Raw genomic sequence first — 17,470 nt, forward strand, 5'->3', positions numbered from 1 at the left:
GATTTTCTATGGGATTAAGGTCTGGAGACTGGCTAGGCCACTCCAGGACCTTAATGTGCTTCTTCTTGAGCTACTCCTTTGTTGCCTTGGCCGTGTGTTTTGGGTCATTGTCATGCTGGAATACCCATCCACGACCCATTTTCAATGCCCTGGCTGAGGGAAGGAGGTTCTCACCCAAGATTTGACAGCACATGGCCCCGTCAAATGATGTGGTGAAGTTGTCCTGTTCCCTTAGCAGAAAAACACCCCCAAAGCATAATGTTTCCACCTCCATGTTTGACGGTGGAGATGGTGTTCTTGGGGTCATAGGCAGCATTCCTCCTCCTCCAAACACGGCGAGTTGAGTTGATGCCAAAGAGCTCCATTTTGGTCTCATCTGACCACAACACTTTCACCCAGTTGTCCTCTGAATCATTCAGATGTTCATTGGCAAACTTCAGACGGGCATGTATATGTGCTTTCTTGAGGAGGGGGACCTTGCGGGTGCTGCAGGGTTTAAGTCCTTCACGGCGTAGTGTGTTACCAATTGTTTTCTTGGTGACAATGGTCCCAGCTGCCTTGAGATCATTGACAAGATCCTCCCGTGTAGTTCTGGGCTGATTCCTCACCGTTCTCATGATCATTGCAACCCCACGAGGTGAGATCTTGCATGGAGCCCCAGGCCGAGGGATATTGACAGTTCTTTTGTGTTTCTTCCATTTGCGAATAATCGCACCAAATGTTGTCACCTTCTCACCAAGCTGCTTGGCGATGGTCTTGTAGCCCATTCCAGCCTTTGTGTAGGTCTACAATCTTGTCCCTGACATCCTTGGAGAGCTCTTTGGTCTTGGCCCTGGTGGAGAGTTTGGAATCTGATTGATTGCTTGCTTCTGTGGACAGATGTATTTTTTATACGCAACAAGCTGCGGTTAGGAGCACTCCCTTTAAGAGTGTGCTCTTAATCTCAGCTCCATACCTGTATAAAAGACACCTGGGAGCCAGAAATCTTTCTGATTGAGAGGGGGTCAAATACTTATTTCCCTCATTAAAATGCAAATCAATTTATAACATTTTTGACATGCGTTCATCTGGATATTTTTGTTGTTATTCTGTCTCTCACTGTTCAAATAAACCTACCATTAAAATTATAGACTGATCCTTTCTTTATCAGTGGGCAAACATACAAAATCAACAGGGGATCAAATACTTTCCCCCCCCCCCCCACAGTAACATAGCCAGCACTGCTATCATCCTCTTTTACCACTTCAAATATTACTTTTCTGGCCCTCCCTTGTCTTTATTTTCAACTCCCCATTTCGCAGCTTTTCTCTAAACTCAGACATTGTCCTTTTTTTCCCTCTGTGGATCGACGTTAACTTGTCCTGCCCGTGTCGTGGAAAATTGTCTTAAGAATAACACTTCTTACAAGAACTTGTAAATTCAATATAGACTTTAATACAGAGTAAAAAAGCCGAGCCGGTCCGCGGACAACAACTGCCTTCCTTAGGTCCCGGCTCTGCTTTTATGCATATACAATACATAGGTCCATCCTTTATGTAAATAAAGTAAAACCCCCTATGCGTTCTGCCACCTTTTTCTTTCAACCCAATGGATAACGCCCATATCTGCTTTTAGCTCTAGCATATTGATGGCTAGACTCCTCATATGGATATGAAAATAATGCCTGCATTGCATGCTTACGCTTGGCATATATTTAGTCATGGCCATACATACAGCTTGCCTGGCCTTTACGTGGTTCCTGCTTGGGGATGTATAGCCACCTGTTTTCTCCACTCATGGCCAGCTGCCAGTCTCCTCTTTCGCTAGCTAAAGTATTTCTATTTCCCTTTCCTCAGTAAGTCTACCTTTCTCCCACACCCGTTCCAAATGCATTTGGCGATTGGCATGTAAGCTACTTGGTGCACGTACATTTAGCCACAAAGCTTATGCACTAATGCCAGCTAGCCTAAAATAATATAAGGTATTGTTTTCCCTTTATTCAATATTTCATGACCCTAAACCTGCCCGCCTCGTGGATATAACCGCAGCGATTGTGGGTTATGAGTCAACCCGCACATCACTATCACACACACAAACAAGAAATGGGTCATACAGACTTTTCCTGAGGACTTGATGCCTTTGTAAAGGGCAGCAGCGATGAGCAGCCATCCCAGTAGCAGACAGAGAGCCAGATGCCAGACCACCGGACCGGTCTCATCCAGACCACTAGACCTTTGTAAGGCCACCAGGCTGGGAATGGACAAAGAGATTGACCACCTTACAGTCAGACAATCTTACAGACAGGCTCAGTTTAAACACAGCATTATAGAGACAACCTGGCATTCAACACAACCTGTGCGACCTCTGAAGTATTTTCAACTGAGTGAAATTGAAATAGAATCAAGTTTGTGTGTGTGTGTGTGTGAGTGTGTTACTCACTCCCAATACTGTTCGCTGGGGCTCTGTACTGGGATGCTGGTGATGTCTTCCTTTGGGCAAGTCTCATTCTCCCACAGTGTCATGTTGGCTATAATTACTGGTTCACTCCAGTTGGCAGCTAGGGTAATGTTGCACACTTCTGTAGAGATCAGAAGCCATAGTCAGATTGGTAAAGTTACATGGCACTCTGTTCAGGTTCACCTAGATCATGTTCATTAAAGCATATCATGGAAATCATTCAGGCGATGGAAAATACTGGTCAAGGTTATTTTGTTTGGAGCCTAATTAACATGATAGAAGAGTAAAAGCTGCACAACAGGGAAACTTGAAACACTACATTATAAAACAGGTACCTCTAGGTGTGAGGCTACAGTTGCTGTTGGACCAGTAGAAACAGTCACTCCATGGCAGAGGGGACTGGAATGAGGCAAACATGTAGTAGAGACTGTAGGCAATGATGACGTTGTAGTAGATGCCTACTAACGTACTGACCAAAACCATAGCTACACCCACACCTGGAGAGGATAGGGAGTGTGAGGAGAGAAGGAGAGAGAGAGAGCAGGAATTGAGCTAGATGTAAATCAAGGCAGATTCTTCAATATTTGAATTTCAATTCACTTCCTGAATAGATTGAATTGTCACCATCCCTGATAGCAGTCACTTTATTGACAAGTTCTGTGAAGTTCCATCTTTATCACATACTGATTCAGCCAAAGGCAAACAGCCAGAACCAGTGCTTCCTGGTATACTGGTCAACCGGTCACATTGTAGTTCCTCATCTTAAGATTTATCTAATCAAGGAAGTCCCATTGAGGAAAACATTCTCTTTTCCAAGGAAGACATAACAGAGAACACATGATAAGTGAGACATTCTATGCTAGGATGTATCCGCCAAAGCACATGAAAGAATAACTGCAGTGGCAATGTACAAAAATTACGCTGACCACAAATAAACAACAATTTGAAAGATTTTACAGAGTTACAGTTCATATAAGAAACTCAGTCACTTTAAATAAATTCATTAGGCCCGAACCTATGGATTTCACATGACAGGGAATACAGATATGCAGCTGTTGGTCACAGATACCTTAAAAAATAAAAATAAAAGTAGGTTGCGTGGATCAGAAAACCAGTCAGTATCTGGTGTGACCACCATTTGCCTCATGCAGCACGACACATCTCCTTTGTATAGAGTTGATCAGACTATTGATTGTGGCCTGTGATATGTTGTTCCACTCCTCTTCAATGGCTGTGTGAAGTTCCTGGATATTGGCGGGAACTGGAACACGCTGTCGTACATGTCGATCCAGAGCATCCCAAACTTGATCAATGGGTGACATGTCTGGTGAGTATGCAGGCCATGGAACTGGGACATTTTCAGCTTCCAGGAATTGTGGACAGATCCTTGCGAACATAGGGCTGTGCATTATCCTGCTGAAAACATGAGCTGATGGCAGTGGATGAATGGCACAATTGGCCTCAGGATCTCATCACGGTATCTCTGTGCATTCAAATTGCCATTGATAAAATGCAATTGTGTTCGTTGCCCGTAGCTTATGCCTACCACCACACGACACTCATCAAATCAAATGTATTTATAAAGCCCTTCTTACATCAGCTGATATCTCAAAGTGCTGTACAGAAACCCAGCCTAAAACCCCAAACAGCAAGCAATGCAGGTGTAGAAGCACTCATCACCAAGTGCCCGGTACAGTTGAAACAGGGAATCATTCATGAAGAGCACACTTTTCCAGCGTGCAAGTGGCCATCAAAGATGAGCATTTGCCCATTGAAGTTGGTTAAAACGCTAAACAGCAGTCAAGTCAACGAGCACGCTGATGAGCTTCCATGAGACGGTTTTTGACAGTTTGTGCTGAAATTCTTCACTTGTGCAAACCCACAGTTTCATCAGCTGTATGGGTGGAAGTGAAGAAGCCGGATGTGGAGGTCCTGGGCTGGCGTGGTTACAGGTGGTCTGCGGTTGTGAGGCCGGTTGGACGTAGTGCCAAATTCTCCAAAACATTAAATTCTCTGGCAACAGTTCTGGTGGACATTCCTGCAGGCAGCATGCCAATTGAACACTCCCTCAAAACATCTGTGGCATTGTGTTATGTGACAAAACATTTGTCGCTTCTTGTCCCCAGCACAAAGTTCACCTGTGTAATGATATACCATGCTTATCAGGTGGATGGATTATCTTGGCAAAGGAGAAATTATCACTAATGGGGATGTAAACAAATTTGTGCTAAACATAATAACAAAATAAGATGTACTTATGGAACATTTCTAGGATCTTCTACTTCAGCTCACAAACAAGTATTACTAAGAAATTGCTTACATGCACATCCTAGAGCAGTGTTTCTTAATCCTGGTTCTGGGGATCCAAAAGGGGTGCACATTTTTGTTTTTGCCCCAGATTGAAATAAACAACAATGTGAATCAGGTGTGTTGCGTAATGCCCGGGTAAAAACAAAAACCAGGATTTGGAAACACTACCCTTGACAGTTTTATAACTAACCAATAGTGCACCATGAATGTGTTCTGTGTTCTGTGTTTTGGCACATTCAGCAGCTATAGGCCAGTCTGACAGAGAGACACAGTAACCCATTGGGCTTGGTAGGGTTATAGGTTAGCTCAGGGGCTGGGTACATACAGTAAATGGACTAGCAGTCTTATAGGGTTAGCCCTGGGGCTTGACTGATAGTTCCTCCAGCTCAAACAGAGTTTAGATTCAGGTCATATGGTTAACCATTAATACACTGCTCAAACAAACTTGAGACAATTTTCCTCTAAGGTCAATAAAGCTGATCCAGTGGTGTAATGGGCTGGCAGCTCACACAACATTCAAACAGAGAGTAGTAGAAAACACTCCCCAAAAGGTCTGAGTGGTGAAGTGAATGGATGAGTTCCTAGAAGTGGAGGAAAAAAAACAGTCATACAGCCAGTCCCAATTCACTCCTAACCATTCCCTTTGGCCCTTACCCTTCAATGTCTGCAGATCTGAAGAGTCTGGTTAGGTATAAGCAGTGTAGTGGTGAAGGTTCCAAAAACATATCTTATACCTTACGTACTGTATCTGCAAACATCGAAGGGTTGAGACCAAGACTAATGGGCAGACATTGAATTGGGACCGGTTTGGGCTTAGGTGGTAAATTAGGGGTACAAGGGTTAGTCTTACCCTGAAATATGGGCAGAGCCCGCCACACATTGACAGGGCCTTGGCTGCAGAACTGACCAAAGGAACTCTCCAGGAAGAACAGAGGTATACCAGCAACAGCCAGCATGATGACATACGGGATGAGGAAAGCACCTAAAGACAGAGAGGACAGAGAACTTGACACTAATAACAAATGCAGGAATATGAGGTAGCCAGTGGATGGTGGGAGCGTATATGGGATTAACTCCAATAATCTGAAATGAATCTTTAAGAATGTTCTGCCATGGTCTAGTTTATAAGTGATTATATGGTAGGATTCCCAAATAGGCGGCCTGCGGTCCAAAGTTGGCCAGTAGGTGATTTTATTCTGACACTTAAAATTATTTTGGGACATAAGACTAAAATCACCAGGAAATAAGCTTCAAGCGATTTTAATTTAGGAAATCTGTTGCCATGTAAACCCACGCATAAATAGAGGCATGTGAGCTTATCAAGGTTTTAAATGAGTCTGTTTTTGTCAAATACGCGATCGGTTAGGATTTTTGCGGTCAATTTGCAATGTTCAAATTTAAACTCAGAAAAAGAAGGAACGTCCCCTTTTTCAGGACCATGTCTTTCAAAGATAATTCGTAAAAATCCAAATAACCTCACAGATCTTCATTGTAAAGGGTTTAAACACTGTTTCCCATGCTTCGTTCAACAAACCATAAACAATTAATGAACCTGTGGAACAGTCGTTAAGACACTAACAGCTTACAGACGGTAGGCAATTAAGGTCACTTATGAAAACTTAGGACACTAAAAGAGGCCTTTCTACTGACTCTGAAAAACACCAAAAGAAAGATGCCCAGGGTCCCTGCTCATATGCGTGAACGTGCCTTAGGCATGCTGCAAGGAGGCATGAGGACCACAAATGTGGTCAGGGCAATAAATTGCAATGTCCATACTGTGAGACGCCCAAAACAGCACTACACGGAGACAGGACGGACAGCTGATCGTCCTCGCAGTGGCAGACCACGTGTAACAACACCTGCACAGGATCGGTACATCCGAACATCACACCTGCGGAACAGGTACAGCATGGCAACAACTTACACCAGAAACGCACAATCCCTCCATCAGTGCTCAGACTGTCCGCAATAGGCTGAGAGAGGCTGAACTGAGGGCTTGTAGGCCTGTTGTAAGGCCGGTCCTCACCAGACATCACCTGCAACATCGTCGCCATTGGGTACACACCCACCGTCGCTGGACCAGACAGGACTGGCAAAAGTGCTCTTCACTGACGAGTCGCGGTTTTGTCTCACCAGGGGTGATGGTCGGATTCGCGTTTATCGTCAAAGGAATGAGCGTTACATCAAGGCCTGTACTCTGTAGCGGAATCAATTTGGAGGTGGAGGGTCCATCATGGTCTGGGGCGATGTGTCGCATCATCGGACTGAGCTTGTCATTGCAGGCAATCTCAACGCTGTGCATTACAGGGAAGACATCCTCCTCCCTCATGTGGTACCCTCCTGCAGGCTCATTCTGACATGACCCTCCAGCATGACAATGACACCAGCCATACTGCTTGTTCTGTGCATGATTTCCTGCAAGAAATTCACTGGCCATGTCTCTGTTCTGGCCAGCGAAGAGCCTGGATCTCAATCCCGTTGAGCAAGTCTGGGACTTGTTGGATCAGAGGGTGAGGGCTAGGGCCATTCCCCCCAGAAATGTCCGGGAACTTGCAGGTGCCTTGGTGGAAGAGTGGGGTAACATCTCACAGCAAGAACTGGCAAATCTGGTGCAGTTCATGAGGAGGAGATGCACTGCAGTACCTAATGCAGCTGGTGGCCACACCAGAAACTGACTGTTACTTTTGATTTTCACCCCCCCTTTGTTCAGGGTCACATTATTCAATTTCTATTAGTCACATGTCTGTGGAACTTATTCAGTTTGTCTCAGTTGTTGAATCTTATGTTCATACAAATATTTACACGTTTAGTTTGCTGAAAATAAACGCAGTTGACAGTGAGAGGACGTTTCTTTTTTTGCTGAGTTTATAACTATGTTCCGGCCCCGACCATCTGCTCAAGGAAAGAAAAAAATTATAATTGTCACACGGCTGAATGCAACTGGAGACACGTTATAGGGTATTGAGTTACTATTGAATAGGTGTGTCATTAGTGCACACTAAGCAAGCTTAGGTCACTGTGTATGTGTTTGTCAGTGGAGGCTCATTCTCAGATGAAGGGGAGGACCATGCTACTCAGTGAATTTCAGAAAAAGCTAATGTCAACATAAGATAAAACTATACTAAATATATTAATGTTACCAAAATGATTAAAACACTGTTTTGCAATGAGGGTCTACAGTAGCCTCAACAGCACCTTCTAGGGTAGAATAATAATGTAGCCGGAGGAAAAATATATTTTCCATCCTCCTCTGGGTACATTGACTTCAATACAAAACCTAGGAGGCTCACGGTTCTCACCCACTTCCATAGACGTACACTGTAATTATGACGACTTCCGGAGGACGTCCTCCAACCTCAGAGCTCTTGCAGCATGAATTGACATGTCCATCCAATCAAAAGATCAGACAATTAATCTAGTACTGAAAGCATAAGCTACAGCTAGCTAGCTAGCACAGCAGTGCATAAAGTGTGGTGTGTTGTTGACTCAGAAAGACAATAGTTTAACAGTTTTGAACAAATTCATTTCTTAAATTAAGGATAAGCAGTTCATTACCTTTCACTCACTTAGCTAGCTAAGGCAGCTAATTTAGTCTACTCAACAACCTGACTCAAACAACGAGGAATGCCATTTATGTTAGCTAGCTGGCTAAGGTCAATCCAACACCGCAACTCTTCCAAGTCAAGGTAAGCTTTCGGTTTTAGTAATGTATTGCCGCCGGTGCCTGCCAGTCTAACTGCTAGTTGTACACAGATTGGATTCTGGGTTTACTAATGCGTTAGTCAACATAGCTAGGCCTACTAGAACTATGACAATAGCTAATATGGTGACAGACAGTACATTTATGTGCACACTAATAATTTCATATTAAACTGATTACGGCACTAGGCAGATTATGCAGTAGTCATATACACACACATACACAACCTTACTCTGCTTATCTTAAATCGGCTTAAGGTAAAAATCGAAGTAAACAAATGCCGATTAAAACTCCTGGTTTTCAAAGTAATCTTTGAAATGAGTAGGACATGTAAACACCTTAAAAAAAAAAAAAAGGCATTCCAGCAGTGTATTTGTTCTGTGCGTGTGCTTGCACCTGCCAAGCGAGCCTCCCTCTTTAGGGCGAGTGAAGTGTGTTGGGCACAACAACGTACAATACTGTTCAAAAGTTTGGGGTCACTTATAAATGTCCTTGTTTTTGAAAGAAAAGCACATTTCTTTTGTCCATTAAAATAACATCAAAATGATCAGAAATAAAGTGTAGACATTGTTAATGACTATTGTAGCTGGAAACAGCAGATTTTCTATGGAATATCTACATAGGCGTACAGAGGCCCATTATAAGCAACCATCGCTCCTATGTTCCAATGGCATATTGTGTTAGCTTATCCAAGTTCATAACTTTAAAAGGCTAATTGATCATTAGAAAACCCTTTTGCAATTATGTTAGCCCAGCTGAACTTGTGCTGACTAAAGAAGCAATAAAACTGGCCTTCTTTAGACTCGTTGAATATCTGGAGCATCAGCATTTGTGGGTTCAATTACAGGCTCAAAATGGCCAGAAACAAATAACTTTCTTCTGAAACTCAGTCTGTTCTTGTTCTGAGAATTGAAGACTATTCCATGCAAGAAATTGCCAAGAAACTGAAGATCTGGTACAGCGATGTGTACTACGCCCTTCACAGAACAGCGCAAACTGGCTATAACCAGAATAGAAAGAGGGAGGCCCCGGTGCACAACTGAGCAAGAGGACAAGTACATTAGAGTGTCTAGCTTGAGAAACAGATGCCTCACAAGTCCTCAACTGGCACCATCATTAAATAGTACCCGCAAATCAAATCAAGTTTTATTGGTCACACATGGTTAGCAGATGCTAATGTGAGTGTAGCGAAATGCTTGTGCTTCTAGTTCCGACCATGCAGTAATATCTAACAAGTAATCTAACAATTTCACAACAACTACCTTATACACACACAAGTGTAAAGGAATGAATGAGAATATGTACATATAAATACATGGGTGAGCGATGGCCGAACGGCATATGCAAGATGCAGTAGATGGTATAGAGTACAGTATATACATATGAGATGAGTAATATAGGGTATGTAAGCATTATATAAAGTGGCATTGTTTAAAGTGACACATTTATTACATCCAATTTTTATTATTAAAGTGGCTAGAGATTTGAGTCAATATGTTGGCAGCAGCCATTCAATGTTAGTGATGGCTGTTTAACAGTCTGATGGCCTTGAGATAGAAGCTGTTTTTCAGTCTCTCGGTCCCAGCTTTGATGCACCTGTACTGACCTCGTCTTCTGGATGATAGCGGGGTGAACAGGCAATGGCTTGTGTGGTTGTTGTCCTTGATGATCTTTTTGGCCTTCCTGTGACATCGGGTGGTGTAGGTGTCCTGGAGGGCAGGTAGTTTGTCCCCGGTGATGCGTTGTGCAGACCTCACTACCCTCTGGAGAGCCTTGCAGTTGTGGGCGGCGCAGTTGCCGTACCCGGCGGTGATACAGCCCGGCAGGATGCTCTCGATTGTGCATCTGTAAAAGTTTGTGAGTGTTTTTGGTGACAAGACAAATTTATTCAGCCTGCTGAGGTTGAAGAGGCACAGTTGCGCCTTCATCACCACGCTGTCTGTGTGGGTGAACCATTTCAGTTTGTCCGTGATGTGTACACAGAGGAACTTAAAACTTTCCACCTTCTCAACTACTGTCCCGTTGATGTGGATAGGGGGGTGCTCCCTCTGCTGTTTCCTTAAGTCCACGATCATCTCCTTTGTTTTGTTGACATTGAGTGTGAGGTTATTTTCCTGACACCACACTCTGAGGGCCCTCACCTCCCTGTAGGCCGTCTCGTCGTTGTTGGTAATCAAGCCTACCACTGTAGTGTCATCTGCAAACCTGATGATTGAGTTGGAGGCGTGCATGGCCATGCAGTCATGGGTGAACAGGGAGTACAGGAGAGGGCTGAGAACGCACCCTTGTGAGGCCCCAGTGTTGAGGATCAGCGGGATGGAGACGTTGTTTCCTACCTTTACCACCTGGGGGCGGCCCGTCAGAAAGTCCAAGACCCAGTTGCACAGGGCGGGGTCAAGACCCAGGGTCTCGAGCTTAATGACGAGTTTGGAGGGTACTATGGTGTTAAATGTTGAGCTATAGTCAATGAACAGCATTCTTACATAGGTATTCCTCTTGTCCAGATGGGTTAGGACAGTGTGCAGTGTGATTGCGATTGCATCGTCTGTGGACCTATTGGGGCGGTAAGCAAATTGGAGTGGGTCTAGGGTGTCAGGTAGGGTGGATGTGATATGGTCCTTGACTAGTCTCTCAAAGCACTTCGGGATGGCTATCGCTACGGTGCGATAGTCGTTTAGCTCAGTTACCTTAGCTTTCTTGAGAACAGGAACAATGGTGGCCCTATTGAAGCATGTGGGGACAGCAGACTGGGATAGGGATTGATTGAATATGTCCGTAAACACACCAGCCAGCTGGTCTGCGCATGCTCTGAGAGGACGCGGCTAGGGATGCCGTCTGGGCCGGCAGCCTTGTGAGGGTTGACACGTTTAAATGTTTTACTCACGTTGGCTGCAGTGAAGGAGAGCCCGCAGGTTTTGGTAGCGGGCCGTGTCAGTGGCACTGTATTGTCCTCAAAGCGAGCAAAGAAGTTGTTTAGTTTGTCTGGGAGCAAGACATCGGGGTCCACGACAGGGCTGGTTTTCTTTTTGTAGTCCATGATTGACTGTAGACCCTGCCACATAGCTCTCGAGTCTGAGCCGTTGAATTGCGACTCTACTTTGTCTCTATGCTGACGCTTAGCTTGTTTGATTGCCTTGGAGGGAATAGCTAAACTGCTTGTATTCGGTCATGTTTCCGGTCTCCTTGCCCTGATTAAAAGCAGTGGTTCGCGCTTTCAGTTTTGCTCGAATGTTGCCATCAATCCACGGTTTCTGGTTGGGGAAGGTTTTAATTGTCCACGTGGGTACAACATCACTGATGCACTTGCTAATAAACTCGCTCACCGAATCAGCATATACATCAATGTTGTTGTTCGACGCTATCCGGAACATATCCCAGTCCACATGATCAAAGCAATCTTGAAGCGTGGAATCAGATTGGTCAGACCAGCGTTGAACAGACCTGAGCACGGGTGTTTCCTGTTTTAGTTTCTGTCTATAGGCTGGGAGCAACAAAATGGAGTCGTGGTCAGATTTGCCGAAAGGAGGGCGAGCGAGGGCTTTGTATGTGTCACGGAAGTTTGAGTAACAATGATCCAGAATTAGTCCCGCCCGGGTCGCGCATTCGATATGCTGATAAAATTTAGGTAGCCTTGTTAAAATCCCCAGCTACAATAAATGCAGCCTCAGGATACATTTACATTACATTTTAGTCATTTAGCAGACGCTCTTATCCAGAGCGACTTACAGTAGCGAGTGCATACATTTCATACATTTTTTCCCTTACTGGTCCCACGTGGGAATCGAACCCACAACCCTGGCGTTGCGAACACCATGCTATACCAACTGAGCCACGCGGGACCATACTGAGCCACACGGGGATATGTGGTTTCCAGTTTACATAGTGTCCTGACCAGAAGACCGCTCCGTCTGCCCCTTCTGCAGCGCTGTTGTTCTGGGTCGCCTGCTGGGATCCAATCCATTGTCCTGGGTGGTGGACCAAACAGAGGATCCACTTCGGGAAAGTCGTGTTCCTGTCTCAACATCAACAGTGAAGAGGCGACTCCGGGATGCTGGCCTTCTAGGGAGAGTTGCAAAGAAAAAGCCATATCTCAGACTGGCCAATAAAAAGAAAAGATTAAGATGGGCAAAAGAACACAGACACTGGACAGAGGAACTCTAGAAGGTCAGCATCCCGGAGTCGCCTCTTCACTGTTCTGGTTAGAGCCAGTTTGCTTTGTTCTGTGAAGGGAGTAGTACACAGCATTGTACCAGTTCTTCAGTTTCTTGGGAATTTCTCACATGGAATAGCCTTCATTTCTCAGAACAAGAATAGACAGTTTCAGAAGAAAGTTCTTTGTTTCTAGCCATTTTGAGGCTGTAATTGAATCCACAAATGCTGATGCTCCAGATACTCAAGCAGTCCAAAGGCCAGTTTTATTCCTTCTTTAAATCAGAACAAGTTTTCAGCTGTGCTAACATAATTGCAAAAGGGTTTCCTAATGATCAATTAGCCTTTTAAAATGATAAACTTGGATTAGCTAACACATTGTGCCATTGGAATACAGGAGTGATGGTTGCTGATAATGGGCCTCTGTATATATTCCATAAAAAAAAATATATATATATATATATATACACTGCTCAAAAAAATAAAGGGAACACTTAAACAACACAATGTAACTCCAAGTCAATCACACTTCTGTGAAATCAAACTGTCCACTTAGGAAGCAACACTGATTGACAATACATTTCACATGCTGTTGTGCAAATGGAATAGACAACAGGTGGAAATTATAGGCAATTAGCAAGACACCCCCAATAAAGGAGTGGTTCTGCAGGTGGTAACCACAGACCACTTCTCAGTTCCTATGCTTCCTGGCTGATGTTTTGGTCACTTTTGAATGCTCGCGGTGCTTTCACTCTAGTGGTAGCATGAGACGGAGTCTACAACCCACACAAGTGGCTCAGGTAGTGCAGCTCATCCAGGATGGCACATCAATGCGAGCTGTGGCAAGAAGGTTTGCTGTGTCTGTCAGCGTAGTGTCCAGAGCATGGAGGCGCTACCAGGAGACAGGCCAGTACATCAGGAGACGTGGAGGAGGCCGTAGGAGGGCAACAACCCAGCAGCAGGACCGCTACCTCCGCCTTTGTGCAAGGAGGAGCAGGAGGAGCACTGCCAGAGCCCTGCAAAATGACCTCCAGCAGGCCACAAATGTGCATGTGTCTGCTCAAACGGTCAGTAACAGACTCCATGAGGGTGGTATGAGGGCCCGACGTCCACAGGTGGGGGTTGTGCTTACAGCCCAACACCGTGCAGGACGTTTGGCATTTGCCAGAGAACACCAAGATTGGCAAATTCGCCACTGGCGCCCTGTGCCCTTCACAGATGAAAGCAGGTTCACACTGAGCACATGTGACAGACGTGACAGTCTGGAGACACTATGGAGAACGTTCTGCTGCCTGCAACATCCTCCAGCATGACCGGTTTGGCGGTGGGTCAGTCATGGTGTGGGGTGGCATTTCTTTGGGGCACAGCACTCCATGTGCTCGCCTGAGGTAGCCTGACTGCCATTAGGTACCGAGATGAGATCCTCAGACCCCTTGTGAGACCATATGCTGGTGCGGTTGGCCCTGGGTTCCTCCTAATGCAAGACAATGCTAGACCTCATGTTGCTGGAGTGTGTCAGCAGTTCCTGCAAGAGGAAGGCATTGATGCTATGGACTGGCCCGCCCGTTCCCCAGACCTGAATTCAATTGAGCACATCTGGGACATCATGTCTCGCTCCATCCACCAACGCCACGTTGCACCACAGACTGTCCAGGAGTTGGCGGATGCTTTAGTCCAGGTCTGGGAGGAGATCCCTCAGGAGACCATCCGCCACCTCATTAGGAGCATGCCCAGGCGTTGTAGGGAGGTCATACAGGCATGTGGAGGCCACACACACTGCTGAGCCTCATTTTGACATTTTGACATTACATCAAAGTTGGATCAACCTGTAGTGTGGTTTTCCACTTTAATTTTGAGTGTGACTCCAAATCCAGACCTCCATGGGTTGATAAATTGGATTTCCATTGATTATTTTTGTGTGATTTTGTTGTCAGCACATTAAACTATGTAAAGATAAAAGTATTTATTAAGATTATTTCATTCATTCAGATCTAGGATGTGTTCTTTTAGTGTTCCCTTTATTTTTTTGAGCAGTATATATATATATATATATTTTTTTTTTTTAATTTTTTAATTAATTTATTTATTTTATCTGCCGTTTCCAGCTACAATAGGCATTTACCACATTAACAATGTCTACACTGTATTTCTGATCAATTTGATGTTATCTTAATGGACAATGTTTTTATGCTTTTCTTTCAAAAACAAGGACAAGTGACCCCAAACTTCTGAACAGTAGTATGCATGTCTTAGAAGTAGTTTTCACATAAACGGTTATATGTCCAAACACAAAAACAAATATGCTTCCCAAACATAACATGTTCGCTGTGGTAGAACGTTTATTTTGATTACCGATTTTTTGCATTTATCAGTGCCATCAGGTAGCCTGATTTCAGACGTGTCCATGTAAACAGGAATATTAGGCAAATCGTTGTTCTTGCAAAGCGTGTAAACTTTTAAAATCAAACTTAAAAATTAATCTGACTATCCACAATAGTCGCATTATTGTATGCATGTAACCGCACTCGATGTAGGCTGTGCAGTGGTTAGCAGTTAGGGTATGAAGGTTTGACTTAGATATGTTTTTTCACCTAGTCACAGACAGCTGTTGTGTTGTGCACTTAACACCAAGCAAAGGGAAAAGGTGAGAGGAGAGAGAGCGTAGATCCGAGAAGGAATTATTCAACAAGCAAAGTGATGATGCTGTATGTGCCTGCTATGAAAGTGAACGGGTGATCAGGGGTGGATTCATTCCACTCATCCTGTTGCAAAACATTTCTTAAACAGAAGAAAACGGAACAAAACGGGATGAAACTATCAGAATTTGTCCAATAGAAACTCTACTTTTAGATGTTCCGTGTTGCCACTGTTTGGACTAGTGACTACAGCCCAGATCAGCTAGATGATGGCAAGAGTGTGCAAGGCGGTATTGAATGTGTCACCATCCGTCACCTTGATTACTCAAATTTGTCTCTCAACCTGTGTACCTACGTTATAAACGTTCATTCGTAGGCTAGGTTGTAGCAACCTCATGATGGGTATTGGGAAAATTTGAGTATCATGTAGTAGACTAAACATTGAGCTGGGTGAATGGAGTATGAATGAGTCATCCAATATGCTGTTTTAGAAATTAGGCCATGCTCAAAAATCATCATCCCTAAATTTAACTGCACCGACGAGAGCCACTGGTGTGTGTGCACGCGTGTGTCCACTTACCTCCTCCATTCTTATAGGCCAGGTAGGGGAACCTCCATACATTCCCCAGACCCACAGCATAGCCAATCATAGACAACATGTACTCCCTCTTATTGGTCCAGTTACCCCGGTCAATATTCTCATCTTTGCTGCCCACATGGGAGTCCTGCTGCTGCTTTTCATGGTCAACCTTAACCTGTATCACAGACAGCCAGACAGACAACGCAAGCACGCACATAGTAAGTTAGAGCATATTTCATAAAGCTTAGAAGCCAATGTCAAGCCATTGTTACATACATGCAACACACTGGAATTCGTTTTTATTCATTTACAGTGAATAGCATCCCAACCGTGACAGAGAAGTATGCTATACAGTTAAATTCTCTATTCCAGATTCATTTGAATTCTACCTGTTTGTTATTTGGACTGCGAAAATAATAGCATATTTACCCATTAATCGCGTCATACATTTTAAGCGTTTATCTTTATAAGTAGGCTAACCTCCTCGCCAGTTAAATAAATAGACAGTCGTCAGAATGAAGTTGCTTTGGTCAAAATATCTTTCCTCCTGCCAACAACCATGACTTAATTAACTGTTACACCAAGACAGTTGCATATCATCCTACCGTGTCAGTGGCCGCGGGGTTTTTAAATATTACGTCTGTGAAACTGCTCCAATATTTCCTCATTTTGCTGCTGTTTGTCGCATTAAGAAGTGGTGTGATGATAAGCTTTTGTTTGGGACAGACAGGTACACAGTTATTTAAACTCCCGTGAGCCAGAGTGACACGCTCGTCTCTCTAGCCAATCGCCGCTCTGATCCCGAAATCATCCGCATTACCCGCGTACCAAATTATAGCTTGAGTGAAACATTTGAAACCGCGTGCTCCCGCATGCGTGTGTGTGTGCATGTGCGCGTGCGTGTTTCCAACCAGAGTGCTAAGACATACTGTACCAAAAGTATTTATCTTGTAAATAGACCTAAATCGTTCATTATTTTGTCCTCTTTCAGATATGACTAACTATTTCCAATGGTGTAAAAAGTACCCAATTGTCATACTTGAGTAAAAATAAAGATATCTTATAGAAAATGACTAATGTAAAAGTAAAAGTCACACAGTAAAATACACTTGAGTAAATGTCTAAAAGTATTTGGTTTTAAATATACTTAAGTATCAAAAGTAAATGTAATTGCTAAAAGATGAATTATTCCACATTCATTATATTAAAACCAGATATTATTTGTTATTTTTATTTACAGATAGCCAGGGGCACACTCTAACACTCAGACATCATTTACAAACTAATCATTTGTGTTCAGTGAATCCGCCAGATCAGAGGCAGTAGGGATGACCAGGAATGTTCTCTTGATAAGTGTGTGAAATTGACTATTTTCCTGTCCTGCTAAGCATTCGAAATGTAACTACTGCTTTCGGGTGTCAGGGACAGTGGAGTGAAAGTAAAAGTTGTCAAAACTATAAATATTAAAGTAAAGTACAGATGCCCCAAAAAACGACTTAAGTAGCACTTTAAAGTATTTTTACTTAAGTACTTTACACCACTGACTATTTCTAGTGGGTTTATTCTATCAATGCCAAACAAAACAGGTTACCTATAATTTTGGTCAAGTGCTTTGTAGTTTTTTCTCTTGTGTGAGTATGTGCTTATGTGTGTGTATGT

At 43.8% G+C, this 17,470-nt stretch overlaps 1 protein-coding gene and 1 non-coding gene across 2 annotated transcripts in view; both read right to left on the bottom strand.

The window, feature by feature from the left end:
- LOC106583390 (sodium- and chloride-dependent neutral and basic amino acid transporter B(0+)) overlaps positions 1 to 16,531 on the bottom strand; it is a 28,482-nt gene extending 11,951 nt beyond the window's left edge. Inside the window, exons 1-6 of the mRNA XM_014167512.3 lie at positions 16,417 to 16,531; positions 15,812 to 15,986; positions 5,597 to 5,728; positions 2,772 to 2,933; positions 2,419 to 2,557; positions 2,097 to 2,229 (exon numbers count right to left, since the gene is read on the bottom strand). Of these exons, the coding sequence (XP_014022987.1) occupies positions 2,097 to 2,229; positions 2,419 to 2,557; positions 2,772 to 2,933; positions 5,597 to 5,728; positions 15,812 to 15,986; positions 16,417 to 16,479 (804 nt within the window). The 5' untranslated portion in view covers positions 16,480 to 16,531. The remainder of the gene's footprint in view (positions 1 to 2,096; positions 2,230 to 2,418; positions 2,558 to 2,771; positions 2,934 to 5,596; positions 5,729 to 15,811; positions 15,987 to 16,416) is intronic.
- On the bottom strand, positions 12,213 to 12,286 carry trnaa-cgc (transfer RNA alanine (anticodon CGC)). The gene has a single exon. It is a non-coding gene; the product is annotated as a tRNA-Ala (tRNA).
- Positions 16,532 to 17,470: the final 939 nt, after the last annotated feature.

Source organism: Salmo salar, chromosome 22, assembly GCF_965601325.2.
Source record: "Salmo salar chromosome 22, fSalSal1, whole genome shotgun sequence".
Lineage (NCBI taxonomy): Eukaryota > Metazoa > Chordata > Actinopteri > Salmoniformes > Salmonidae > Salmo > Salmo salar.